This window comes from Lissotriton vulgaris, chromosome 7, assembly GCF_964263255.1.
Source record: "Lissotriton vulgaris chromosome 7, aLisVul1.2, whole genome shotgun sequence".
Classification (NCBI taxonomy): domain Eukaryota; kingdom Metazoa; phylum Chordata; class Amphibia; order Caudata; family Salamandridae; genus Lissotriton; species Lissotriton vulgaris.
In genome coordinates this window covers 1,301,046,027-1,301,073,646 of record NC_141695.1, presented here as the reverse complement: position 1 = coordinate 1,301,073,646, position 27,620 = coordinate 1,301,046,027, and the positions used below count along the sequence as shown (strand labels likewise).

The 27,620-nt window shown below is 43.0% G+C and overlaps 1 protein-coding gene across 1 annotated transcript in view; it reads left to right on the top strand.

Annotated features, from left to right (window-relative positions):
* LOC147703540 (vomeronasal type-2 receptor 26-like) overlaps positions 1-26,209 on the top strand; it is a 164,975-nt gene extending 138,766 nt beyond the window's left edge. The window contains exon 4 of the mRNA XM_086929506.1: positions 25,290-26,209. Coding sequence (XP_086785632.1) covers positions 25,290-26,209 — 920 coding nt within the window. The remainder of the gene's footprint in view (positions 1-25,289) is intronic.
* Positions 26,210-27,620: the final 1,411 nt, after the last annotated feature.

The window sequence follows — 27,620 nt, the reverse complement described above, 5'->3', positions numbered from 1 at the left end:
ATCTTGCTGATGCAGGGAAGGAGTGATATGGGTCTATAGTTAGACATGTCGTCAGGATTCAGATGGGGCTTTTTCAGCAGGGCTTTGACAACCGCGTTTTTCCAGTTGGGCGGCACTGAGCCTTGGCGTAAGGAGATGTTAATGAGATCCCTGATGGTAGTGGCTATGCTGGGGGCGACAGCTTTTAATAATCTGGCCGGGGCTGGGTCAAGAGGTGAGCCGCTTTTCATTTTGGCTAACGTGGAGGTGACCTCAATGAGGGAGGTTGCTCTAAAGGAGGACAGCTGCGGGCTGTTAGTGCAGACCTCAGTATCAGTGGAGTTGTGGGGGGTGATGATGGGGAGAGAGTCCAGTATTCGCGAGATTTTAGAGTCGAAGAAGGAGGCAAGGTCATTACTTCTGTCTGGGGGGGCGTGGGAATCGGTAGGTGCCGATGGAATGTTGAGGAGTTCTTTGACAATCAGGTAAGCTTCTTTTGTGGAATTAGTGGCGTTTTGTATTCTGTTGTCATAGAATCCTGCCTTGGCAAGTTTGAGAGCTGATTTGTAGCGTCTTACTGCACTATTGTAGAGGTCTTTGTTACTGTGGAGCCAGTCCTTTCTCCACTGCCTCTCGGCCTTTTTGCACTCTTTGCGTAGGTCCCTGAGGTCAGAAGTGTACCAGGGGGCCTGGCCCTTTATCCTGTTTTTGATCTCCCGATTTTTTATGGGGATGATATTGTCGAGAGAGGAGGATATCCAGTCTCTGACTTGGGAATCGGTGGTGGAGGGGTCCTCAGAAAGACTGGGGGTCGAAGCGTCTAGGGCTGTGGACCACTCCTCCACCGAGAGTCTGGCCCACGCTCTGTCTCTGGTGAAGGTGGGGGGTTTTTGAGGCCTTTTGAAAGCTCCAGGGAGATGGGTCGTGACCAAAAAGTGGTCCGTCCACGGGAGGGGTTGGGAATTGATGAAAAGGAGGGAGGGGATGTTGGAAAACACCGGGTCGAGAAGGTGCCCTTTCGTGTGTGTTGGATCAGAGTTGGCGAGAAGCAGACCCAATGCCGCTAGATCGTCAATAAGGTCGGCTGCCCCAGTGTCAAGGGGATCCTCGAGATGGATGTTTAGGTCGCCTGTTATAAGGAAGTTGGGTGTCAGGTGTGCCGCGGAGGAGACAGTTTCCAGAAGGGCGGCTGTGAAGGGGCCAGAGTGGCCGGGCGGCCGATACACCAGGAGGCCTGACAAGGAGTTAGTTGAAGACAGCTGAATCGTGAAGAGGCAGCTCTCTGAGTCTTGAATCGCGCAGTCTTTGGTTCGACAGGTAAAGTGGTCCCTGTGGATAATGGCTAATCCACCTCCTCTACCTAAGGGGCGTGGTTGAGACATGATAAGGAAGCCCGGGGGGAGGGCTAGGACAATGTCTGCGTTGGAATGCTCCGTAATCCAGGTTTCTGTGAGGAGAAGTATGTCCAGATTAAGGTCGACAATGAGATGGTTGATAAGCAGGGCATGTTTAGGAAGTGATCTGCAGTTAAGAGTCGAGATTTTAAGGACAGGGGGTGGGACCGGGGGTTTCGGAAGGGAGAGATTGCCTGGTTTGCATTTGTCACAGCGGAGAAAAGGGACAGTAGGGTCGTGTAATGCAAGACAGGAGCTGTTTTTAGTGGGTCTTAGGCTGAGAAGCTCTCTACGGGAGTAGCTTACCTTAGTGGCGGCTGGGACAGGCATAGAGTCTGGCCCTAGGCCCGGTCGCGCGCGGACGGGCGCAGACGGGCTTACCTTAGGCGCGCCTTCGGCGCGCAAACGGCGCTCCCGCTGCGCTCGTCCGCTGCGCTGGTATGGCCGGCACATTTGTGGTCGATGGTGTGGGCGTGGCCTCGCAGAGGGCGTGGCTTCCGCCTTCTGACCGCGCTGGTGGTGTGGGCGTTGCCCTGCAGCGGCGCTGGGGTCGCTGAGACAGGGGTGGTCTTAGGAGGGTGGTGAGAGCGCAACAACACGGCGCTTCTGTGCAGGTGAGCTCTGTGCAAGTTAAAAACCAATTACAAAGAAAAATAACAGTTTTTTTTAAAAACGAGTGTAGGCACGGCCCTCCGGCTTCCGCCTCAGAGGCTTACAACTCAATGACAGGGCGACGCGCTTGAGAGCAGCGTTAAGTAGTCTAAGGTGGGCGTGGCCTCGCAGAGAGCGTGGCTATCGCCTTCGAAGTTCTAAGGTGGGCGTGGCCTCGCAGAGGGCGTGGCTTCCGCCTTCTGACCGCGCTGGCGGTGTGGGCGTTGCCCTGCAGCGGCGCTGGGGTCGCTGAGACAGGGGTGGTCTTAGGAGGGTGGTGAGAGCGCAACAACACGGCGCTTCTGTGCAGGTGAGCTCTGTGCAAGTTAAAAACCAATTACAAAGAAAAATAACAGTTTTTTTTAAAAACGAGTGTAGGCACGGTCCTCCGGCTTCCGCCTCAGAGGCTTACAACTCAATGACAGGGCGACGCGCTTGAGAGCAGCGTTAAGTAGTCTAAGGTGGGCGTGGCCTCGCAGAGAGCGTGGCTATCGCCTTCGAAGTTCTAAGGTGGGCGTGGCCTCGCAGAGGGCGTGGCTTCCGCCTTCTGACCGCGCTGGCGGTGTGGGCGTTGCCCTGCAGCGGCGCTGGGGTCGCTGAGACAGGGGTGGTCTTAGGAGGGTGGTGAGAGCGCAACAACACGGCGCTTCTGTGCAGGTGAGCTCTGTGCAAGTTAAAAACTAATTACAAAGAAAAATAACAGTTTTTTTTAAAAACGAGTGTAGGCACGGCCCTCCGGCTTCCGCCTCAGAGGCTTACAACTCAATGAGATAGGGTTCCATTCCTGGAACAGAGGAAAGCATACAGTGTTTCCTTACCATATGTTTTTTTTTTAGCTCTGCATCTTCCCTTTCCATGACATATAAATTTGTCAAAGTATTTTTGACTGATTTTAGATCTTCATAGGTTATTCCATCCGGAGATGAGAAGAGCTCTGGGCGGCCTGCTAAAGTGAGCTGCGTTTTCACATATCTTAGTCATGGAATGTTAAGGGCTCTATCCAGGGCTAAACAGTCTTTTAAAATAATGTGGTTTAGAGTAAGCTCCTGGTTAAGCCATGTTTTTATCCAACCAATCACTGGGGCTAATTTTAAAATGTCAGTAATATAGCCCAAGCCTAACTCTGTATGCAATGCAAAGGTCGAGGTTGATTGGGGAACAGAAAGCAGAGATCTCAAAAATTTATTTTCTACATTCTGAATTTTAGCGGAGCTAGTATGTCCCCAGATAACAGAACCATACTGGGCAACTGACAAACATTTTCCTTTATAAACTTTGATGATACTTTCCATGGGACGGGCGCCCAGTTTTTTAGCGAAACCTAGCAGCCCTGCAGCCGCTCTAGCGACAGCGCTGCTTTTGGCCAAAAGCTGGGGGCTCCAAGTGCCCTTTTCGTCAAAAGTCACTCCTAAATATGGAAAAGAAGGGACTCTCTTGACCTCCTTCCCCGCACAGTAAAATGTTAATGACTTTCTTTTCCTGCCTGCGGCTCCAGCAATCATTACATGTAATTTTTCTGTATTAATTTTCATGTCCAGTGATGACATAAAAGCTCCAAAAGATGAGAGAAGTTTATTTAGCGCAACTCCAGAGCGTGCCAAAAGGACGGCATCGTCCGCGTACAGGAGGACAGGTATCTTTGTCTCACCTGCACGCGGAATGTCACTATGGGATGTTATCATTACTGCCTCAAGGTCATTAATGTATAAAGTAAAGAGGAGGGGGGCAAGTATACACCCTTGCCTAACCCCCCTCTCTGACTTAAAGTGACAAGTGCATCTTCCTTCCCTAGTGACACTGACTTAGGTCATAAGATCCTTGTGTAGCTCAGCCAGGTATTCAACCATAGGGGGGTCAAGGCCCATGGCCAGGAGGATCCTCCACAGCTTTGCCCTGTTGACCAGGTCAAAAGCTGATGAGAGGTCCATGAAGGCCATGTACAATGACCCCTCCTTGGCGATCATGTATTTATTTAAAATTAATTCTAGGTTTAGGCACTGATCTAGAGTTCCTCTTTTGGCTCTAAAGCCATATTGTGCGTTGGATAAAATGCCCTTACTTTCTAAAATCAGGGTCAGTCTACCTAAGAGGACTCTCCCCAAAATTTTAACATTCGAGTCAATAAGGGAAATTGGCCTATAACAGGCCGGATCTGTCCTCTGTCCTTTCTTAAAGATTGGCACTATGGTCGAAATTGCCCAGCTAGAGGGGAAAATAAATTCCCTTGTAGCGTTAAAAATGTTAGTTAGAATCTTTGAGCTAAATTCAGGAGCGCTCTTAAAAAAGTCTGCGGGGACCCCATCAGGTCCTGGTGCCTTTTTGCAGAGTGTGTCGTTAATTGCTTTTTTCACCTCCTCCTGGGTGAAGGGAGAGATGTGATTTGACGATTGTGAAAGAGGTAATTCACATTCTGAGGTGGTATAAGTGTGACTATAAATATTACTAAAATGTGTCACCCACTGTTCATCTGGGATAATACAGTCAGCTCTTTGATTATCTAATCCCACAAAATATGGGTTATTTATAACTGCCCAAAATTTAGCACTGTCTTTCTGTGTCTCAGGCAGTAACAAATTATTCCAAGCTTCGTCTTTTATCTCAGATTTCCTCTTTCTGATAGCTAGGTTGTATTGTTTCCTTAGTGACGCTATCATCACTCTGTCTCTAGGTTTGTTCTTTAAGGCCTTAAGGAGAGTTGAATGGGCCTTGGAGCAGTTTGTATCAAACCATTTGGGGCCCTTTGGCTTATTGGACTTTGCCTTTACAGTCAAGTCTGTTTTGACTTGATGACAGATAACACTAAAGGCCTCAACCATAGTAGCGCTAGGGTTTTTATTATCTAAACAAATGGCGACTTCTCCTTCGACCTTGGCCAGTGTTTCTTGTAAAAAAGTTATTGGAGTAACTTGGTCCCATTTGAGCCTCCAATTTTGATCTCTCAACACAAGATCTGTTGCACACAATGTGTCATTCTTCCTATTTCCCAGGACTCCCTGGGCTAAAACCTCTAAAATCACAGGATTGTGATCGCTAAAAACAGAAGTTTCTACCTTATAGACGAATACTTTGGGCAGGACTCTAAAAGATACAAAAATATAATCTATAATTGTGCCTGAATCATTGCCCTCGTATGTTGGCAACCTCGGATCATTAGAGCAGGTACATGATTCATGAAGGTTGAAGGTAGCCAAGAGCAATTCTAGAGCCTCTCCGCTAGGTGTGTGTTCAAAGTGCGGAGAGGGGAAATAAGAAAAAAATTCCTCTGGTTCCCTTTGACAACCCGCCTGGCATGGATGAATGTTAAAATCTCCCATAAGGATCACCTAATACCCATGGGCACTATTCTCAGTGTGAGTGGATAAGAGGTCCTCTAAGGATACCAAATGCTCGGTAGGAAATTGACTGACTGGAGAATTATAAAAGTTTACAAGTAAAATAGGATGGGAGTTTGGTGAGGTCAATTCAACCACTAAACAATTTTTAGATTTAAACTTAATGTGTCTGGGTTTTCCTTGGACATCAAGTGAAATATATACAGCCAACCCTCCCCTCGCTCTTCCCGCTTTGCTGGGATCTGCAGGTACATAAAAATGAGAATAGCCATCTAAGGCCAAACAATCTGACGTTTCCCAAGTTTCCTGAAAAGCAAGAATATCGTAATTCCTGATTATGTCCAACCAGTTCTTGTCTTTAAGTTTGGCTCTAAGCCCAGCGATGTTCCAGCTCATAATTCTGCAGACCCTGACGCCTGCAGGAAAGTGAGCTGATGGACCAGGAGCAGGCTGTGGTCCCTCCACATCGTTGTCTCGGCCTAGCAAAAGTCAGTCGTTTTGGTCCATAAAAGATAATGGCGCAAAGCAGTTAAATAGTTCTAATGGCTGTGTAACAGGGTTAAAGATTAGAGGTTGATGACGGTGAACTGATGCGTTGTTCCTTAAATCTTGACCCCATCTGAAGTGAGAATCCCAGTTAGTATCCCACCCTGGGGCAGGGGTCCTTGGGAAGGATATGTTCTGCTGTTCCCCGTAAAAGAATTTCAAGGTAAGGGGGACCACAGTGCCTCTTCTTCGTTGGGGAGGAAAGATATTTGCAAGGATATTAGGAAGAACGTCTGGATTTGAAAAGCTCACCGCCACATAGTCCCCTTTTAGTTTTTTAGGCCGATTTCCCAGCCAAGGAACCCTTGTTGCTGATTTAATTACACTTGCTAGGTGATGCTTTCCCCCTGGTGCTAGCTGCATATTACTAGTTAACCAATGTAGGGCTTTGCTGCAGAGTGAGTTAGAACTTTCCGCTATGCCCCCTTCCAGCGGAGGGACATTTGCGAGGACCAAGACCACAGGTGTGGCTTCAACAATGAATTGCAGGGGGTCCGTAGAAAAAGTTTGAGCTTGTGCTTGTGTTTGTGTTTGTGCTGGGGGAATGTTAACCGAGGGAATTGGGTCTGTTAAAGAACGTGCTAGTATGGGACCCTCATTTATAACAGTTAAGATTGGTGGCGGTGGGTTCTCCCCAAGCAGTTCTATTCCATCTCCAACACCCATATCGCCTCCAGCTTCAGGTCCTCTAGAATTATTACCCAGATGAGTAACTAACGTGGTTATTTTTTCAATGCCACTTGCAACTGTATTTTGGAGGGCACCCAGCTTCTTAACCTCTGCTTGCAGCTTGTCGATCTTAGATATGAGAGGTTTGACAATAGTATTGATTTTAATCTCAATGAGATCTGCAATTTTATCAAAAAGAGCTTCCTCTAAAGAGCAGGTAGGATGATCCTCGACATGGATCACTTGTTTACATTTTGGGGTGGTTGCCCTCTTCCGTTTTGTCCCTGAGCGTAACCCACCCCGCTTTGGAGGATTCTTTGTACATTGTCGTTTAGGTCTGGCAGCGTGCCCTATAGGAGATTGGTCACACTCCCTTTGTAAACCACTCTGCAAACGCAGCCCCTGGCACACTGCTTTTCGGGGGATGAAGTTCACTATAGTCCTGAGTTTAGTTCTTAGGTCCAGAGAACACAAGAGTACCGCATTGCCCCACCAGCAATGTGCCAAGAGGCGCGTTTGCAGAGTGGTGCAAAAAGGGGTGTGGCCTCGGACCACCTCTCAGCAATCCCACTGTGTGAGGCTTACTTGAGGTACCTGCCGGGGTAGTTGGCCCCTAAGGACCCATAATATTCTAGGGGACTTCATCCCCAACCCAAAATGTGGCATGAGGTGCATTTGCAGAGTGGTACAGGGAGGGGGTGGGGCCTCTGATGAGATGCCTATTTCTGTTTTCTTTTTGTTTTCATTGAAGGGGGCACTTCCCAATATTTTTGGGCCCTGGGGACCTTATCCCCCAGGTACTGTGCCATATTATTATTTTTTTATTAAAAAACAGTAAGAGGGCTGCATGACCCCCCTGCCAAGGCCACTTACCTCAGGGCATGACTACTTTTTATTTTTTTTAATCAATTTAAAGGAGGGGGGCACACAACCCCACTCCTGAGGCCATTTTTGGCCCTGGGGACCCATTCCCTGGGGCTTGCCTCCTTGTCTACAATTTAATTATTAATAGGAGGGGCGCCCCAGGGTCCCCATTCCCTTGGGCACGGCCTCTTTTTAAAAAATTTCCATTTAAAGGAGGGGGCAACACGGCCTCCCTCCTGAGGCCATTTTTGGCCCCAGGCATCCCCGGAGGCTTTGCCTCTTTTTAAAAAAGTTAATTTTTATTGGGAGGGGGGCCACATGGCTCCTCTCCGGAGCCATTTTTGGTCCTAAGGACCCCATCCCCAGGGGCATGGCCTCTTTGTTGGGGACAGTGGGGAGAGCCCCAATGCCCCCATGGTCCCAACCGGCTCCCCGCCTCCTGTTGGAGTCGGCATTGCTTTTGACAAGTTAGCCAAAAATATTTTTTAAACTACTTTTTTGGGCACTGCGGGTCCTTATGGGACCCCCCTGAGCAGGCCTGGGGATCATGGTGTTTATAGCATGCCCCTTTTTCTTGTTTTTTTAATCTTTTTTTTACCTTTTTCTTGTGACTCGGTTTTACAAGTTGGCTGCCAACACATTGCAGGTTGGAGTGTTGGAAGCCAATCAGAATGAAGCTCGGGAGGGTTTGTTAATCCTCCTCGGCCCTCAGATATAGATTTTTCTCAGGAACTACTGAACGGATTTACACCATTTAAAAAGGTCGCTTTCTGAACCAACAGCTACCTTTTTGCCAAATTTGGTATAATTCCAGTCAATAGTTCAGGCTGTAGCCATGTCTAAAGTTCCCATGTAAACGAACATGGAGAAAACACGTTTTCTTAGCCCCTGCTAGATGAATCACCCAGACACTTTCAAGACAGGAGCTGACATGAGTGACACATTAGTTTTGGAAAATTTGTGAAGATTTGTTAAACAACGCCAAAGATATTGGCAAAAGAAAAAAATGCTTTTTGAAGAGAAACAAGGTCCTAACTATAACTACCTACTGGCAACCACCACTAGGTAATAGATATATATAATATATATATACAGCGACGTGGTGGGGTGCCCCGCAGCACAACCCACTGTGGATTTGTATTAACATTGGGATTTCAGCATCACTCCTCACATGAGGAATACGGGACACTACAAGCTCCATCAGGCCATGGGAGTGGCCGCGCCCACCATGGGCGGGGCTTGTTTATTTAAAGTGACACCCAAAATGAGATGTGGTTTCCCTGAATCTGCTGCCTCTGATGAAATGCTGGTGCATGAAACGCGTCAGGCCAGGACTATATCTGCTGCTGTGTGACATCCTCTGCGCTGCTGCTTCTAATAAAAATTGTGCACTATCACTCACCTTGTTCGTGGGCTTTTCCATCACAGGCAAACTCGTTGGATTTATATATATATATATATATATATATATATATATATATATATATATATATATATATATATATATATATATATATATATATATATATATATATATATATATATATATATATATATATATATATATATATATATTTCTTCCTGGTCCCCTGTTGTGTCCCTTCGGTTTCTCTGGAGTGAGGAGGTGCCGTTTCGTTGATATATATATATATATATATATATATATATATATATATATATATATATATTCACAGAAAAAACCATAGGTTATAGTGGATATATAGTTAGGAATTTGCATTTACAAAACCTTGAAAATTCAATGAAAAAACCATAGGTTATAGGCCATATATAGTTAGGAATTAGCATTTACAAAACCTTATTTTACTCGCATAAAACCATTGAAATTCCATATATAGTTAGCTAACTATAAGCGCTAACTATATATCGCGCACCCGCAATCCACTGCTGATGATGTCACATATTACATCATTCATGACATGGTCAGTGACATCACTGATGACATCACTGATCACAACATCCAGTGATTGTATGTGTCTGTAAAGTTTAAATATGTTTCACATATTGAAGAATGAGTGGATGTATAAGTGTCTGGATGAAGAATTTAGTAGGTGCATGACTGACTGTATGAGTGAGTGATTAAATGTGTCTCACTGAGTACATGGGTTAGTGACTAAACTGTCTTAATTCGTGCATCAGTATGTTTGATGTTGTGTAAGCTGCTGCATGTGTTGATCAGTAGCTATAAGAGTGGCCATATGGGTTATTGATTGGTTGCCCAAATATTTGAATGGGAGGCTGAGTGTGTGTGTGGGTGGCTGGGAGGTGCGTGACTCTGTGCATAGATGTGTAAGCAGTTGATTCACTAGGAGTATGAGTTCAAGAGTGCATGTGGAAACAGCTATATGGGCGGTTGACTGTGCATGGGTGTGTTGGTGAGTGAATGGATTTCTCATTGCTACATGTGCAAGTAAGTACGTATGTAAAACACAATACATGTGAGAGTTGAGATATATAAATAACTGAACATAAGAGCCAGTGAATGTGTGAGTGGCTGTATCGATCACTGTGAGCTTGTATCAGGGATTATATAAGAGAGTAAATATGTGTTATTATATGTTTGAATAAGTAAGATGTGTATAACTGTATAGTTGAGGAAATGGAGGTGTGATTGATTCTTTGCATGACTGACTAGGTGTGTGAGTAACTCCATGGATGAGTGACAGTCTGTGAGTGTCTGTTTATACTGAGTGTATGTAAGGTTATATTAGAGTCTGAAGAGGTTCATTGTATTATCACATGAGTGATGTGATCAGTGATGACAAATGAGATGTCATCAGTGATGTCATTTGAGTTGTCATCAGTGATGTCATTTGAGATGTCATCATTGATATCATTTGAGTTGTCATCAGTGATGTCATTTGAGATGTCATCAGTGATGTCATCAGTGATGTCACTGACCATGTCATGAATGATGTAATATGTGACATCATCAGCAGTGGATTGCGGGTGCGCGATATATAGTTAGCGCTTATAGTTAGCTAACTATATATGGAATTTCAATGGTTTTATGCGAGTAAAATAAGGTTTTGTAAATGCTAATTCCTAACTATATATGGCCTATAACCTATGGTTTTTTCATTGAATTTTCAAGGTTTTGTAAATGCAAATTCCTAACTATATATCCACTATAACCTATGGTTTTTTCTGTGAATTTCATTGGTTTTTTAATAGCAAATATGAAAAGCTTTAAAATGTCAAGTACGTGATAGATAAAAACATTTTCGTATTTATGCACGCTGATGTGCTTTGAACGCTGCCCCCCCCCTCCCCTCCGTTGTAATCCGTCGTACCTCCTTGTCTCTCCATTTGATTGATTGTTGTCCAAGCATTTACTGTTTTAGAATTGGTTCTCTTTGGATCATTCTCTATTTACAAACAAGCACAAAGTCGCAATACTCTGTTTAGTCTTTGCAGATAGTGAAAAATCGTGTAAAAAAAATAAAAGTAATCGAGCAAAATCAGTAGGCCACTAATTGGATCTCTTTTTGACCTCGCTAAAATAGAAATATTAGGAACAACCCTTCTTGAGAAATACGAAAATAGTGAGATGAACTGAGCTCCACACCATGAGGGCTGCAAGACAGCTCGGCTCCATCACCCATCCCGCACAAAATAATGACAAACCCTATGCAAATATTAAAAATATAGACAACACACCAGCAAAGAAACAGGGTAAAACATTTTATTAAAAAACTATTTACATAACGTTGGTTTATAAGATGATGTCAGTAGTGGACCGATGTGTGAATAGATCGAAAACAGCACAAGGCTCCAAGATCCGGATAACAAGCTCCTGGATGTTGGGTGCCATAGTTTAGAGTTCTGAATTTCAGCCTTTTTCAATGCCTGTGCTTTGTTGAATCAAAATGGCGGCTTGACACAAAGCTGACTCAAGCGTTGCTACTGATGCTATGCAGACCAAAACTGGTTTTCAGTTTGTACATTTTTCTAGATTTTTCAATCCAAGTTTGGTTGACTTTGTAGAACGATGGCTTCAGATTTTCAACATACGGTGTGGTGGCGCTGACTGGGAGGGGGCGCTTCGCTCCTGCCCCCTCCCCAAGTAAGATTTTCATACGTGAAAGTACGTTAATGGTTTTGGTCCCTGAGATGCTTCGATGTCACTACCATTCTCAAATAGCATAAGTTCTAGATGTTGGGTGCCATAGTTAAGAGTTCTGAGCAGCGCTTGTAACACTGTCTGAAGCTTATTTCCACCTACTGCAGCTTCACTATTCTCAAAGTAAGTGAGTGTCGTTTGTGGACCTGACTGCATTAGAAAACAATGTAATATGTTACCTTCCTAAACAGCTTGACGGAGGCCCCTGAGGGACGCTGTGATGGCCATGGACTCGGAGAAGACGCTTGGCTCCGACACCCTCCCCAAGTCTTATAGCACTGGTGTAGCCTGAGATCGCCCCCGACATAGGCGGCCGGCTCCCGGGGTCCGGCGGTACTTTTTGCCTTTTGATGACTCTTCAATTCTGGACCTTGTCCCACAATCCGTTTGACCTGAAGACAAGCTGTAGTGGGGCGCCCCTTTATCGTTTTAGTTGCCATTCCGCCCGCTTTTGCTACACTGTGCCTCTTCCGCCATTCAGCTGTTTTCCGCCCGCTCTTGCGACTACAGCGTCTCGCTCACCATGTAGTTGAGATGCGCCCGCTCTTGCGGTGCAGCGATAGGCGGCTGCCACAGGACTCTCAAAATGGCGGCCGGCTCTTCGGTTTTGGGCCTGGTCCACTAAAATGGCCCTGGGACACCTTGGAACTCGGACGCTTGTCTGCTAGGGCTTGGGTCCCATTCTCGAAAAGCGTCCCCTCAGCCGTGAAGATTCTACAAAAGTCTTGGGGGCCTCCGACTCCCGCAGGCTTCTGGTGGGGAGCGGCTGCCATGATTGCTCGTGGAATGGCCACGACGGAGCTACGAGATGGTAGTGGTCTCATGCTGACGCCAGCTTTAGTCTGAAACATCCAGAAACACTGTAGACTACCAATTCGATCAGTTCCGGTAGCGCCCCAACATGACCCGGAAGAGAAGAACTTGCCCTCCCCTCTTTGACTGATGGTTCTTGTTGCCTGTCCCCTCTGTTGTCATTTAACAGAACTTTTTGGACTGCTGAAAGGGGTTGTGTTCTGAACGCTGGTTGGTGGAGACATTTAGACTATATTCTTGACCTACGTTGTCGCGTAATGCGTTTTATGACACGCCGCGTTAGCGCACCCGGAAGTGATCCGAGGCGCGGCGCGCAGCGCGTAACGTAAGCATAACAGGTCATGTGACTTGTTAATAAAACTTTTCATTGGTTCATTTTACTTTTGTTAATTTAATGATGAAAAGCTTGGTCTTATGACCTAAAAATTACGCTTTTTATTATTTTCGAACAATATTTTTTTTTCAAACATATGTTATAATATTCCAGGCTAATGTACTTTCCCGGAAAATTTACAACTGTCTTGCAAGTAAAATATATTCCTTTTTCGAGAAAAAGGGCGTTTCTTCCTTCCATGACGGAGCCGTTGAGTAAAAGAGATTCGGCCTGCTGTCTTAGTCGCCGATACGCCTGATTATCAGATTCTTATCGATCACTTTATGTTGCAGACATGAAAAACACAACTGCCCTTGACCATTTATCTTTACTGCGTTCCTACATATTATACCTTTTATCCGTCATGTAATTGGACTGCTTTATTTCACTTGCCTTTTACTGATTCGAAAACAGTCACTAAAAGTAAAAACTTTACAAATGAAAATACTACTACCGTGTTTTGTTTTAAAAACCTTTATTGTGAAAATGTCAGTATACAAATACGGGCCTATAACCACGTGGGCCGGCCACGGAGCAAACTCAAATCGTATATGATGAGGAGACATTTACACTGTAGAAGAACGTAACGAGCGGGCCATTAGGTGACAAGAACAAAGGTGTCTAACAGTTGCGGAATCGGTGGACGTACATTTTGTAATTAAAATACGACAGGGCCACTTACAATAACATTTTCTAGATATACATTTGCGGGCAAAGAGTTACGAGTCCCATTTATACCGGCGCCATTTTGGGCGAGGCCGGGCAGGTCCAAGATATAGTCAAAATGTCTCCACCAACCATCGGCCAGACCAGAACCCCTTTCGGCCCTTTATGTTACAAGATGGTGTCTTCTATTCAGAAAATATTGGTGGCAGCATTTTGAAAGGAAACAGAAACAGCCGTTCTCCTAGTGAGTTTCACATTGTTACATTTAGGAAGAATGTTGAAGAGTAGTATGTGGAAAATCTGAAGCCATTTTTCTACAAACTCTCAATCAGACTTGGATGGAAAAAAAAACCTGAAGAATGTACAAACTGAAAACCAATTTTTGTCTGTATAGCACCAACAGTAACGCTTGAGTCAGCTTTGTGTCAAGCCGCCATTTTCATTCAATCAATAGCGTCCCCCTGCACACATTCAGGGACCTGGTCGTGTCTTCAGATGAAACGCATTGTAGGAAAAGAAGCAGAAAGGAAAAGGAAAAATGTTCCGCCGGACCTAGTGAAGCTGCAGCAGGTGCAAATAAGCTTCAGACAGTCTTACAAGCACTGCTCAGAACTCTCAACTGAGGCACTCAACATCCAGGACTTGCCATTCGGATCTTGGCGCCTTGTATTTTTGTTTTGTTTTTGATGGAGGGGAAAGAACAAAAAACAGACATTGAAAAAGGCTCAACAGTGCAGGGCGCCTTGTGCTGGTTCCGACCTATTCACACATCGGTCCGCTACTGACATCACCTCATAAACCAACGGGGCACCCCACGCCGACTTTCGGCGCAGCATTGTAGGATGGCCACACCAGTGCGGCAATTTGCTGGACACCACCTCGGTGCCATCCAGATCTCGGCGCGTTCATTCATTCAATAGCGTCCCCCTGCACACATTCAGGGACCTGGTCGTGTCTTCAGAAGAAACGCATTGTAGGAAAAGAAGCACAAAGGAAAAGGCAACAAGTTCCGCCGGACCTAGTGAAGCTGCAGCAGGTGCAAATAAGCTTCAGACAGTTCTACAAGCACTTCTCAGAAATCTCAACTGAGGCACTCAACATCCAGGACTTGCCATTCGGATCTTGGCGCCTTGTGCTGGTTCCGACCTATTGACACATCAGTCCACTACTGACATCACCTCATAAGCCAACGGGGCACCCCACGCCGACTTCCGGCGCAGCATTGTAGGATGGCCACACCAGTGCAGCCACTTGCTGGACACCACCTCGGTGCCATCCGGATCTCAGCGCGTTCGAGTCACTGTGCCGGAAGAGTAACCGGAACTCAGCTGAACACGCCGTCTTTCGGCGCAGCATTGTAGGATGGCCACACCAGTACGGCAATTTGCTGGACACCACCTCGGTGCCATCCGGATCTCGGCGCGTTGTGCTGCCTTCGGCCTATTCGCACATCGGTCCGCTACTGACGCCGCCTCACGTGCCAACGGATTTTCTACGCTTTTTGTAGCCCTATGTCGCATAACAGGTCATGTGACTTGTTTATAAAACTTTTCATTGGTTCATTTTACTTTTGGTTTCCTAAAGATGGAAGGCTTGGTCATATGACCTAAAAATAACACTTTTCATTGGTTTAGAACATTTTTTTTTCCCAAACGATGAAAGCCCCACCTTGTTTCTGGATCATTCAGACTGAAGCTGGCGTCAGCATGAGAGCACCACCATCTCGTGGCTCCGTCGTGGTCATTCCGCGAGCAATCATGGCAGCCGCTCCCCACCGGAAGCCTGCGGGAGTCGGGGGCCCCCAAGACTTTTATACAATCTTCACGGCTGAGGGGACGCTTTTCGAGAATGGAGCCCAAGCCCTAGCAGGCAAGCGTCCGACTTCCAAGGTGTCCCAGGGCCATTTCAGTGGACCAGGCCCAAAACCGAAGAGCCGTCCGCCATTTTGACAGCCATGTGGCAGCCGCCTATCGCTGCACTGCAAGAGTGGGAGCAACTCCACAACATGGTGAGCGAGACGCTGTGGCCGCAAGAGCGAGCGCAACTCAGCTAGATGGCCGCCACCTGGGGAGACCCGTTCACGCCGCCTCCCCCCCCCCCCCCCCCGGGCCGCCGCACGCCAATTTTCGGAGCAGCATTGTAGGATACCAAAACCAGTGCGGCAGTTTACTGGACATCACCTGGGTGCCTGTCGTACATGTTGTGTCAGCCATGTGACACTGGACACAGACCGCTACTGACGAGGCCTCCCCCCGCACCACCCGGGACGCCCCACGCTGTTTTTCTGTGCTGCATTGTAGGATCCCTAAACCAGTGCGGCACCCAGGCGACATCACCTGGGTGCCGTCCAGAACTCTGCACGTTGTGCTGCCTTGGGAATCGTGGGGCATATTATCAAGGGGGTTTATCTCCGCTTTTTTGGCTTTAAAAACCATGAAAGCGGAGATAAAATTATTTCCCTATTATCAAGCTGTCGCTAACACCAGTTAGTGACACCTAAAAGGAGATAGCGACCATCTTGGGCCCGGCTTTGCATGTCAGTGATACTTATCACTAATGACATGCAAAGTGGCGTGCCAAGATGTTAGCGACTGGAAACAGTCCCTAACATCGCTACCTTCTATTACCAACTTTTGGAGATATTCGCGCTAAGCGCGAATATCTCCAAAATCTAACACCTGCCCTGAGCAGTTCTTAGCCATGTTATCCAATGGGAGGTGGATAACATGGCTAAGAGCATTAGGTCGATAATACATGAATATCGCTGACTTTTCTGCGATAATAGCAAGGTTTATCTGCGATAAAAATCGCCGATGTGCGGCGATAATTTTTGTCTCTAAACAAGTTATAGACAAAAATTATCGCTAGTTGTTAGTAATATGCCCCCGGGTTTTTGCTTGCAGAAATCGGGAGGCGGGAGACTAGCACTGAAATCAGTACTCACACGCCTGAATCAGGAGGATTGCCATGTCTGAATTCTCTACAGCTGGGGCCATAAACTACATCCGCAGGGGTAGGTGATAGCCTGGGACCAGCCTGGCATCTAAAATGGCTGCCGTGCACGACAAAATTGTGGCATTCGAAAAAAGGCAAGATGGAGCAGCCGCTGGAAGAGATATATCAACATATATCAGCCTCCTCAGCCACCCTCAGGAAACATAGGGGATTAGGATATGTCTCCCGCACCCCCTTATACCTAGTACTTTAATTAACGAAGCACAAAATGGCGAATTCCCGTTTCGCTACCAGTTTGCGGCCCAGTTCGCGGCCCGTGAAGCGCTTCTACCGTGAAAAATCATTTTTTTTTTATTTTCCCCACGGGACCCTTTAATAACCCCAACAACATTCCTAGGGGGTCAAGAGAGGGATACCTTGCCCCCTTTCATTAAATTCCCCCTTAGTTTTTCACCTTTTCTTCTCTCTCGATCCTACCGAGAGACAAGATGGCGGCCGCTCCGGACTGTCACGCAGCAAAAAAAAAAAAAAAGCTCACGCACAGCCGCTGGAAGAGATGTATCAACATATATCAGCCTCCTCACCCACCCTCAGGAAACATAGGGGATTAGGATACGTCTCCCGTACCCACTTATAACTAGTAATTTAATTTACGAAGCACAAAATGGCGAATTCCCGTTTCGCTACCAGTTTGCGGCCCAGTTCGCGGCCCGTGAAGCGCTTCTACCGTGAAAAATCATTTTTTTTTTCTTTTCCCCACGGGTCCCTTTAATAACCCCAACAGCATTCCTAGGGGGTCAAAAGGGGGATACCTTGCCCCCTTTCATTAAATTCACCCTTCGTTTTTCACCTCTTCTTCTCTCTCGATCCTACCGAGAGACAAGATGGCGGCCGCTCCGGACTGTTTAGAATGTTGACAGACACCGGAGAGCCAATCAGCTTTCTGCGCGCAAAGTTCCGATAAGCGAAAAGTAAGCGGACCGGATCGCTGCCCAGAGCGCTGTTACAGATATATATCTTGATTTAAACGTTAATTTCTCAAAAACTACTGGAGCACATATATTGAGACCTAGCAAAGGCACATCGGGCTAACAGTCCCTACAATTTTGCCAAGTTTCGTGCAAATCCATTCAGCCGTTCGAGCTAAAAGTGAGTCCAACCGCCCTATGGAAAACTCAATGCAAAAAACGCGTTTTGGGACCCCCCTTTTTTCTCAGCCCCCCCTTGACGAAACCCCACCAAATTTTCAGGAGCTGCTCAGAAACAAAATGTGCCATTTTCCTGAAAATTTCAGCCGATTCCATCCACAAACGCCAAAGTTATTAGACATAGAATTTTCAGAAATCCCATAGGGAAAAAATCCTAACTATATATACCTACTGGCGAACGCCAGTAGGTAATATATATATATATATATATATATATATATATATATATATTACCTACTGGCGGTCGCCAGTAGGTATATATAGTTAGGATTTTTTCTCTATGGGATTTTTGAAAATTCTATGTTTAATAACTTTGGCGTTTGTGGACGGAATTGGCTGAAATTTTCAGGAAAATTGAACATTTTGTTTCTGAGCAGCCCCTGACAATTTGGAGGGGTTTTATCAAGGGGGGGCCGAGAAAAAAGGGGGGTCCCAAAACGCGTTTTTCCCATGTTAATTTCCATAGGGCGGTTGGCCTCACTTTTAGCTCGAACGGCTGAATGGATTTGCACGAAACTTGGGAAAATTGTAGGGACTGTTAGCCTGATGTGCCTTTGCTAGGTCTCAATATATGTGCTCCAGTGGATTTTGAGTAATTTAGGTTCAAAAAAAGATATATATCTGGGCGGAGCCTAACCACACATCTGATCTGATTGGCTGTCAGCACTTCATTCAAGAAGTGTTGGCAGCCATCTTGGGACCAATATACATGATAGCACCTCATTAAAAAGCATTGTAGTTAATAGAGGGTTTTAGGACTTTAGTTACATTATAAATCATTTGTTGATGGTACCATACTCGTTTTAGGAATTGTGGTGGGTTCTAAGGTGATTTTACCATGTGAAAAAACCTTCTGCTGTGATATCATGAATATTGTTTGAAAGAAAACTAATATCTCATGATTTTCCCACAGTGGTTTGGAAGGGGATCTATAAGCTAAACTGAAAGCATATTTTCTGTAAATTCACATTATCTTTCTCAGTCATGTGAAAATGAAGTCTGACATTCTCAGTAAAACATGTACATCCAACAAGGACAGAGACTGTCAGTTGATTCCTTTGTGTTCTACTGCAGCCTCCTAGAGTGTTCTAAAGAACAACTAGAGCGCTAACAGTCCTACTTATTACAAAGGTATGGCACACCTGAAGCCATCTTGATTGGAATAAAGTGGTAACTCTTAAAACATTTAATTTAAAAAGAAACAACATGAGGGGGTATATTTTGCCATAGAAAGTATGATTAGTGCTGCAGAATGAAAAATTAGGGCACATTTTGAGTGACTTCTCTAATCCTTTTCTATTTCATTAAAACATTCTGACATGCAGTCTCCCAAAATGGCTACCAGAGACAAAAGAGCCCAAATGTAGCCCAAATATCACCCAGATGTAGCCCAAGTATATCCCAATGGCAGAATGTCCCAGAGTGTTCTAAAGAACAACTAGAGCGCTAACAGTCCTACTTATTACAAAGGTATGGCACACCTGAAGCCATCTTGATTGGAATAAAGTGGTAACTCTTAAAACATTTAATTTAAAAAGAAACAACATGAGGGGGTATATTTTGCCATAGAAAGTATGATTAGTGCTGCAGAATGAAAAATTAGGGCACATTTTGAGTGACTTCTCTAATCCTTTTCTATTTCATTAAAACATTCTGACATGCAGTCTCCCAAAATGGCTACCAGAGACAAAAGAGCCCAAATGTAGCCCAAATATCACCCAGATGTAGCCCAAGTATATCCCAATGGCAGAATGTCCCAGAGTGTTCTAAAGAACAACTAGAGCGCTAACAGTCCTACTTATTACAAAGGTATGGCACACCTGAAGCCATCTTGATTGGAATAAAGTGGTAACTCTTAAAACATTTAATTTAAAAAGAAACAACATGAGGGGGTATATTTTGCCATAGAAAGTATGATTAGTGCTGCAGAATGAAAAATTAGGGCACATTTTGAGTGACTTCTCAAATCCTTTTCTATTTCATTAAAACATTCTGACATGCAGTCTCCCAAAATGGCCACCAGAGACAAAAGAGCCCAAATGTAGCCCAAATATCACCCAGATGTAGCCCAAGTATAGCCCAATGACAGAATGTCCCAGAGTGTTCTAAAGAACAACTAGAGCGCTAACAGTCCTACTTATTACAAAGGTATAGCACACCTGGAGCCATCGTGATGGGAATAAAGTGGTAACTCTTAAAACATTTAATTTAAAAAGGAACAAAATGAGGGGGTATATTATGCAATAGAAGGTATTATTAGTGCTGCAGAAAGAAAAATCAGGGCACATTTGGAGTGACTTTTCAAATCCTCTTCTATTTCATTGAAAAATACTGACATGCAGTCTCCCAAAATGGCCACCAGAGACAAAAGAGCCCAAATGTAGCCCAAATATCACCCAGATGTAGCCCAAGTATAGCCCAATGACAGAATGTCCCAGAGTGTTCTAAAGAACAACTAGAGCGCTAACAGTCCTACTTATTACAAAGGTATGGCACACCTGAAGACATCTTGATTAGAATAAAGTGGTAACTCTTAAAACATTTAATTTAAAAAGGAACAAAATGAGGGGGTATATTTTGCCATATGAATTATGATTAGTGCTGCAGAAAGAAAAATTAGGGCACATTTTGAGTGACTTCTCAAACCCTCTTCAATTTCATTAAAAAAATTCTGACATGCAGACTGAAACATGCACTTTGAATACCAGCAGCAGACGCCCCTGGTGAGCAGTAGCTTTACTACAGTGATCTAATGTGCAACTAGAGTGCTAACATTCAGAATTTATGGCAAATGTGTGACACATCTGAATGCCTTCTTGATGGAACCAAAGTAAACAAGCATTGAAAATGCAATAGATCTCGCCCTCGTTTAAGTTAAAGCCATTCTGTTTGTAATGAGGTGGCTTTTTAGCTTTGCTTTTATTAGTGTTTTTTCAACTTTCATGTAAATAACATGCATCTGTATGCATATAAGTATATGTATGCATGCATTTATGTTTGTATTTATATAGATATACAGATGATATATGTTTATATATGTATGTATATATATATATTCACTGAAAAAAACATAGGCTATAGACCATATATAGTTAGGAATTAGCATTTACAAAACCTTGAAAATTCACTGAAAAAACCATAGGTTATAGACCATATATAGTTAGGAATTAGCATTTACAAAACCTTGAAAATTCACTTAAAAAACCATAGGTTATAGACCATATATAGTTAGGAATTCGCATTTACAAAACCTTATTTTACTCACACAAAACCATTGAAATTCCATATATAGTTAGTTGCACTAACTATATATCGCGCACCCGCAATCCACTGCTGATGATGTCACATATTACATCATTCATGACATGGTCAGTGACATCACTGATGACATCACTGATGACATCACTGATGACATCACTGATGACATCATTGATGACAACACCCAGTGACTGTATGTTTCTGTAAAGTTAAAATATGTCTTACATATTGAAGAATGAGTGGATGTATAAGTGTCTGGATGAAGGATTTAGTAGGTGCATGACTGACTGTATGAGAGAATGATTAAATGTGTCTCACTGAGTGTATGGGTTAGTGACTAAACGGTCTTAATTTGTGCATCATTATGTCTGTTGTTCTGTAAACTGTTGCATGTGTTGATAAGTAGCTATATGAGTAACTATATGAGTTATTGATTGGTTGCCCAAGTATTTGTATGGGAGACTGAGTGTGTGTGTGGGTGGCTGGGAGGTGTATGACTCTGTGCATAGATGTGTGAGCAGTTGATTCACTAGATGTATGGTTTCAAAAGTGCATGTGGAAACAGCTGTATGGGCGGTTGACTGTGTGCATGAGTGTATTGGTGAGTGAATGGATATCTCAGTGCTACATGTCAAAGTAAGTAATATGTAAAACACAGTACATGTGAGAGTTGACATATATAAATAACTGTGCATAAGAGCCAGTGAATGTGTGAGTGGCTGTATGGATCATTGTGAACTTGTATCAGGGATTGTATAAGAGAGTAAATATGTGTTAGTATATGTTTGAATAAGTAAGGTGTGTATAACTGTATAGTTGAGGAAATGGAGATGTGATTGATTCTTTGCATGACTGACTAGGTGTGTGAGTAACTCCATGGATGTGTGACAGTCTGTGAGTGCCTGTTTACACTGAGTGTATCTAAGGTTATATTAGAGTCTGAAGATGTATTATCACATAAATGATATCATCAGTGATGTGATCAGTAATGTCAAATGAGATGTCAGTGATGTCATCAGTGATGTCATTTGAGATGTCATCAGTGATGTCATCAGTGATGTCATTTGAGATGTCATCAGTGATGTCATCAGTGATGTCACTGACCATGTCATGAATGATGTAATATGTGACATCATTAGCAGTGGATTGCGGGTCCGCGATATATAGTTAGTGCAACTAACTATATATGGAATTTCAATGGTTTTGTGCAAATAAAATAAGGTTTTTTAAATGCTAATCCCTAACTATATATGGTCTATAACCTATGGTTTTTTCAGTGAATTTTCAAGGTTTTGTAAATGCAAATTCCTAACTATATATGGTCTATAACCTATGGTTTTTTCTGTGAATTTCATTGGTTTTTTAAAAGCTAATATCTATAGCTGTAAAATATATTCTTTATTAAGTGACGTATCACGTAGCCCGTGAGACGCCTCATGATGCATCGCATAACCGTGACGTATCGTCTCTGCAGCGCAAACCAAACCCAAAACGTAAGCGCGCCAGAACACGCTTAAAGATATATATATATATTTTTTTAACCTTAATTAGACAAAATCCACACGTGCACATATCACAAACGTTCAAAAAACACAATATGTTGGACTCCCGTTACGCTGCCGGTTAGCTGCCCGGTTAACGTACCAGGAAGCACCTTTACCGCGAAAAATCGCAATTTTTTTTTCTTATGCCCCGCAGGGAACTTTAATAGCCCCCTCATCAATCCTAGGGGTTCAGGAGGGGTCTGCCTTACCCCTTTCATTCATTTACACCTTTTTTTTTTCCACCTCTTGTCTCTCGATCCTACCGAGAGACAAGATGGCGGCCGCTCCGGACTGTTTACAATGTTGACAGCCAATCAGCTACTCCTCAGACTCCCGTTACACTGCCGGTTAGCTGCCTGGTTAGCTGCCCGGTTCGCGTACCAAGACGCGTCTCTACGGCGAAAAAAATCGGATTTTTTTTTTTGGGCCCCGCGTGGCTTTATAATATCCCCCTCATCAATCCTATGGGGTCAGAAGGGGTCTACCTCGCCCTCTTTCCTTCATTTCCCCCTTTGTTTTGGTCTCCTCTTGTCTCTCGATCCTACCGAGAGACAAGATGGCGGCCGCTCCGGACTGTTTACAATGTTGACAGCCAATCAGCTACTCCTCAAACTCCCGTTACACTGCCGGTTAGCTTCCCGGTTCGCGTACCAAGACGCGTCTCTACGGCGAAAAAATCGGATTTTTTATTTTTTTTTGGGGCCCCGCGTGGCTCTATAATATCCCCCTCATCAATCCTAGGGGGTCAGAAGGGGTCTACCTTGCCCCCTTTCCTTCATTTCCCCCTTTGTTTTGGCCTCCTCTTGTCTCTCGATCCTACCGAGAGACAAGATGGCGGCCTCTCCGGACTGTTTAGAATGTTGACAGACACCGGAGAGCCAATCAGCTTCGCTTCGCAAAGTTCCGATACGCGAAAAGTACGCGAACCGGAGCGCAGCCCGGAGCGCTGTTACAGATATATATCTTGTTTTAAAAGGTTAATTTCTCAAAATCCACTGAAGCACATATATTGAGACCTAGCAAAGGCACATCGGGCTAACAGTCCCTACAATTTTGCCAAGTTTCGTGGAAATCCATTCAGCCGTTCGGGCTAAAAGTGAGGCCAACCGCCCTATGGAAATTAACATGGGAAAAACGCGTTTTGGGACCCCCCTTTTTTCTCGGCCCCCCCTTACCGAACCCCCCCCAAATTTCCAGGGGCTGCTCAGAAACAAAATGTGCCATTTTCCTGAAAATTTCAGCCGATTCCGTCCACAAACGCCAAAGTTATTAGACATAGAATTTTCAGAAATCCCATAGGGAAAAAATCCTAACTATATATACCTACTGGCGACCGCCAGTAGGTAATATATATATATATATATATATATATATATATATATATATATATATATATATATATATATATATATATATATATATATATATATATATATATATATATATATATATATATATATATATATATATATATATATAATATATATATACATATACATATATACATATATATATATATATATTCAATCAAAGGTTAAAGTAACGTTATAGTTAGGTGAATTCCTCAGTGTGAACATTAATGTTTTGAACTTGAAATACCATAGAAACTCACAGCACTAACAATAACTTGCGTCTCCGCCATACACTTCTTCTGACGTCACATATGACATCAATCATGACATGCTCTGTGACATGATATATGACATTACCGATAATAACTCAAATTATCATTGATGACATAAGTGATGACATTATCCAATGAAACTGCTCATTCGTTTTATGGTTTAGATTGTGGCAATAACTACCATATTACTTTTCTACTTAATTTTACACAGTTTGGGTCGAGCTAATAGGTGTAAGTATTTAGAAAACTCATGACCTCCTAATGCACCATAGCTGTGTAGATGTATTGAGCATCGTATAATACTTTGCATTCAAAAGTAAAGTAAAGTAGGCATGTGTGCATTGTGTTTTGCAAAAATATGTTGGTACTGCAGACAATGTTTACAGTAGGACAGAGATTCTACATACTACATAGGATGTATTTTAAGCAGCCTTCAGTTATTTAAGAGAATCATCTCAGCATGACAATTTCCACTTACTTTAGAATACTGTGTGCACCTGGTCCTATCCAATGAGCATGTGCTTGTTTTGCTTCAAAAGATAGGTTCTCTGTAAAGTTTACACCATAGTATAAACGGTGCAGGTAGTAGAATGTTTAGCTCCTTCAGATCTAGGTTATTTTTTGCAAATAGTGTCTTTCTTAACAGCTGATGCATAGAGTGTACACTGTTCTTACTAGATATTTTTTAGTAGTCTGTGGTGTATTTCTTATGAAAGTTTCAGTGTTTTCAAAAAGTGTGGCATAACAAAATTTCCTCTATAGAGTAAGCACTGTTTAATGTATTCAGATGAATTACTTAATATAGGTTTAGTGTGTGTAGGGGGCTGATACATATAAAATTAGTCCATAGTTGGTTATTTGTTTTGGAATTGCCATTCACTATTTTGGCTTCCTCTGAACAGTTATGTGCTGATTTAACACTATACTCAATGAGGATGACACATATGTCTGTGGTTGATTGTTAATGTGAACTATGCTACGAGTAAAGCTATAGCAATTTACACAGCAATATGTGGGGAAAAGAAGCTTGGATGATGTCATGAGTGAGGTCATCAATGATGAAATGTGAGATGTCATCTTTGAGTTCTTAAATTATGTCATAGAACATATCATGAGTGATGTCATATATGAGGGATGTCTTATATGAGGTCATAAGCAGTGCATGCCTGGGACTCAAGTTATAGTTATCGCTGCTATATATGATATACATAATGCAGTTCTTTTTTTCATGTATTGATTTATTTGTGATCCAAGGTTTCAATGTCTTTCTAGATTCTACAGACTGCATGAAGTGCCCTGAGGATCACTGGTCTAGTGACTTAAGAGACAAATGTATAGCAAAATCTATTGACTTTCTTTCCTTCGAGGAGCCTCTGGGTTTAATCTTAGTGTTGATATCAATTTTCTTCTTCCTTAATGCTTCCTGCATATTTGGGGTCTTCTTTTGGTATCAGGACACTCCAGTGGTGAAAGCTAACAATCGCGGCATCAGTTACCTTCTGCTTGTATCTCTCATGCTTTGTTTTCTCTGTGCCTTGAATTTCATTGGCCGGCCAATGGAAGTAACCTGCATGTTGCGACAGATCATCTTTGGAGTCATTTTCTCCCTCTGTGTTTCCTGTGTGCTTGCTAAAACCATTACAGTTGTCATTATCTTCAGAGCCACGAAGCCTAACAGCAATCTCAAGAAGTTCTTAGGTCCGAAGGTAGCCTACAACCTCGTTCTGTCCTGCACTTCAATTCAAGTGACTATTGGGATTGCTTGGCTGGCAATATCCCCTTCATATCCAGAACACAACACAAGCCCTGCCATGAAAGAGATAGTCCTTGGATGCAACGAGGGCTCCATCATCTGGTTCTACAGCATGTTGGCCTTTATGGGATTTTTGGCCAGTGTGAGCTTCATTGTTTCCTTCCTAGCCAGGAACTTACCTGACAGCTTCAACGAGACCAAGTTCATCACTTTCAGCATGCTTGTGTTTGTCAGTGTCTGGTTGACCTTTATTCCTGCGTATCTGAGCACAAAGGGAAAGTATCTGGTTGCTGTTGAAATTTTTGCTATTTTATCCTCAAGTGCTGGTCTCCTTTTTTGTATATTTGCCCCCAAAGTATTTATAATATTTTGGAGGCCAGAGAGAAATTCACGAGAATATTTAACTTCAAAAACAAAGGCAACCACAAAAGTTAAATAACATGCTAGCAATTGTACATGAACACCAATTTGGTTTCTAGTGAGTTGAAGTAGCCACAACATGATGGGGAATATGTAATACTTAGGTTATGACTCTACAACTGCAAAGGTGTTGACAAAATATTGGAGAAAAACTATTGTGTGGACAAAAAATTGTGTCAAGATTATTGAGGGCAAAAATTTTGTGAAGGTAAATTTCTATAGGTAAGCAAAGTTATCCACCAGGACACTTGCTTCCACCAGTTTGATATCCCAGCATTGCAATGCTGACAGTATAGGCATAAATTATGAGCTAAAGATCTATGAAAATTGTTAAGAGTGTGGCAAGTTGAGAGACACTACAAAAAAATATGTATTGGAACTATTGGTAGTGAACTAGTCGTAGCCCATTTATGATTATCAATGAATTAGTAAGTAATGTTGTACTGGTCACTCACTAAGGAAAGTGTATTATGTGTTATGTATCGTTTGTTATCCTATTTTCTGTACTATATGATTGACAATACATTATGGAGTACAATGTTAGTACCCACTACAAAATGGCCACTCTTTTCGGCACTTTTACTATAGTCCTTTTTGATTTTCTTTGTTTTATTGTTTAAATTGAAGGACAAAAGTATAAAAAACTGCATTTTTGTAACATGGTCAACATCGTGACCAAGGTGCACGTCGGCATTGAAATGTGTTGGCGTTTGTGCTACTGCAGATTTGCTAAATAATATAGCATTATCGCACCAAAGTGCTGTGTTCTCCTTTTTTCATGGAACAGGAACTGTTTGAATGTGTGTGTATATATATATATATATATATATATATATATATATATATATATATATGTATGTATGTATGTATATATATATATATATATATATATATATATATATATATATATATATATATATATATATATATATATATATATATATACACACACACATTCAAACTGTCCAGTCGGCGTAAAAAGGAGAGGGCCTTGCTCACAATGTAATATTACTCATGCTAAAACGCCCCCCCCCCCCGCGTCACTGAGAGACACATTTTGGCAATATGCCTTTCTCGATGTCAGTGAGACCAATTGAGAAACACCATTAGAATGTGCAAACGTGCATTACGTGAGTTAAAAACATGAAAATAGGTGATGGCTTAATACAGTTACTACTCATTATAGGAAACATAGTGGCCATCTTTAACCTTGTTCCAGACACAAGCAATTTAATGCATAATAGGTACTCCATTAATAAATATATGTATATGCAATTGATGAGTGGTTACAAACGCATTTCATATGTAAGAAAATCTAATAAATATTTAGCTTGTAATGCGAAAATTCTCCAATGAAAAGTTAATATAAAAAGCTGGCTTATAAAGAGTTGTATTTCCTCTATCTTTTTCATCTAAATTAATTGCCATTT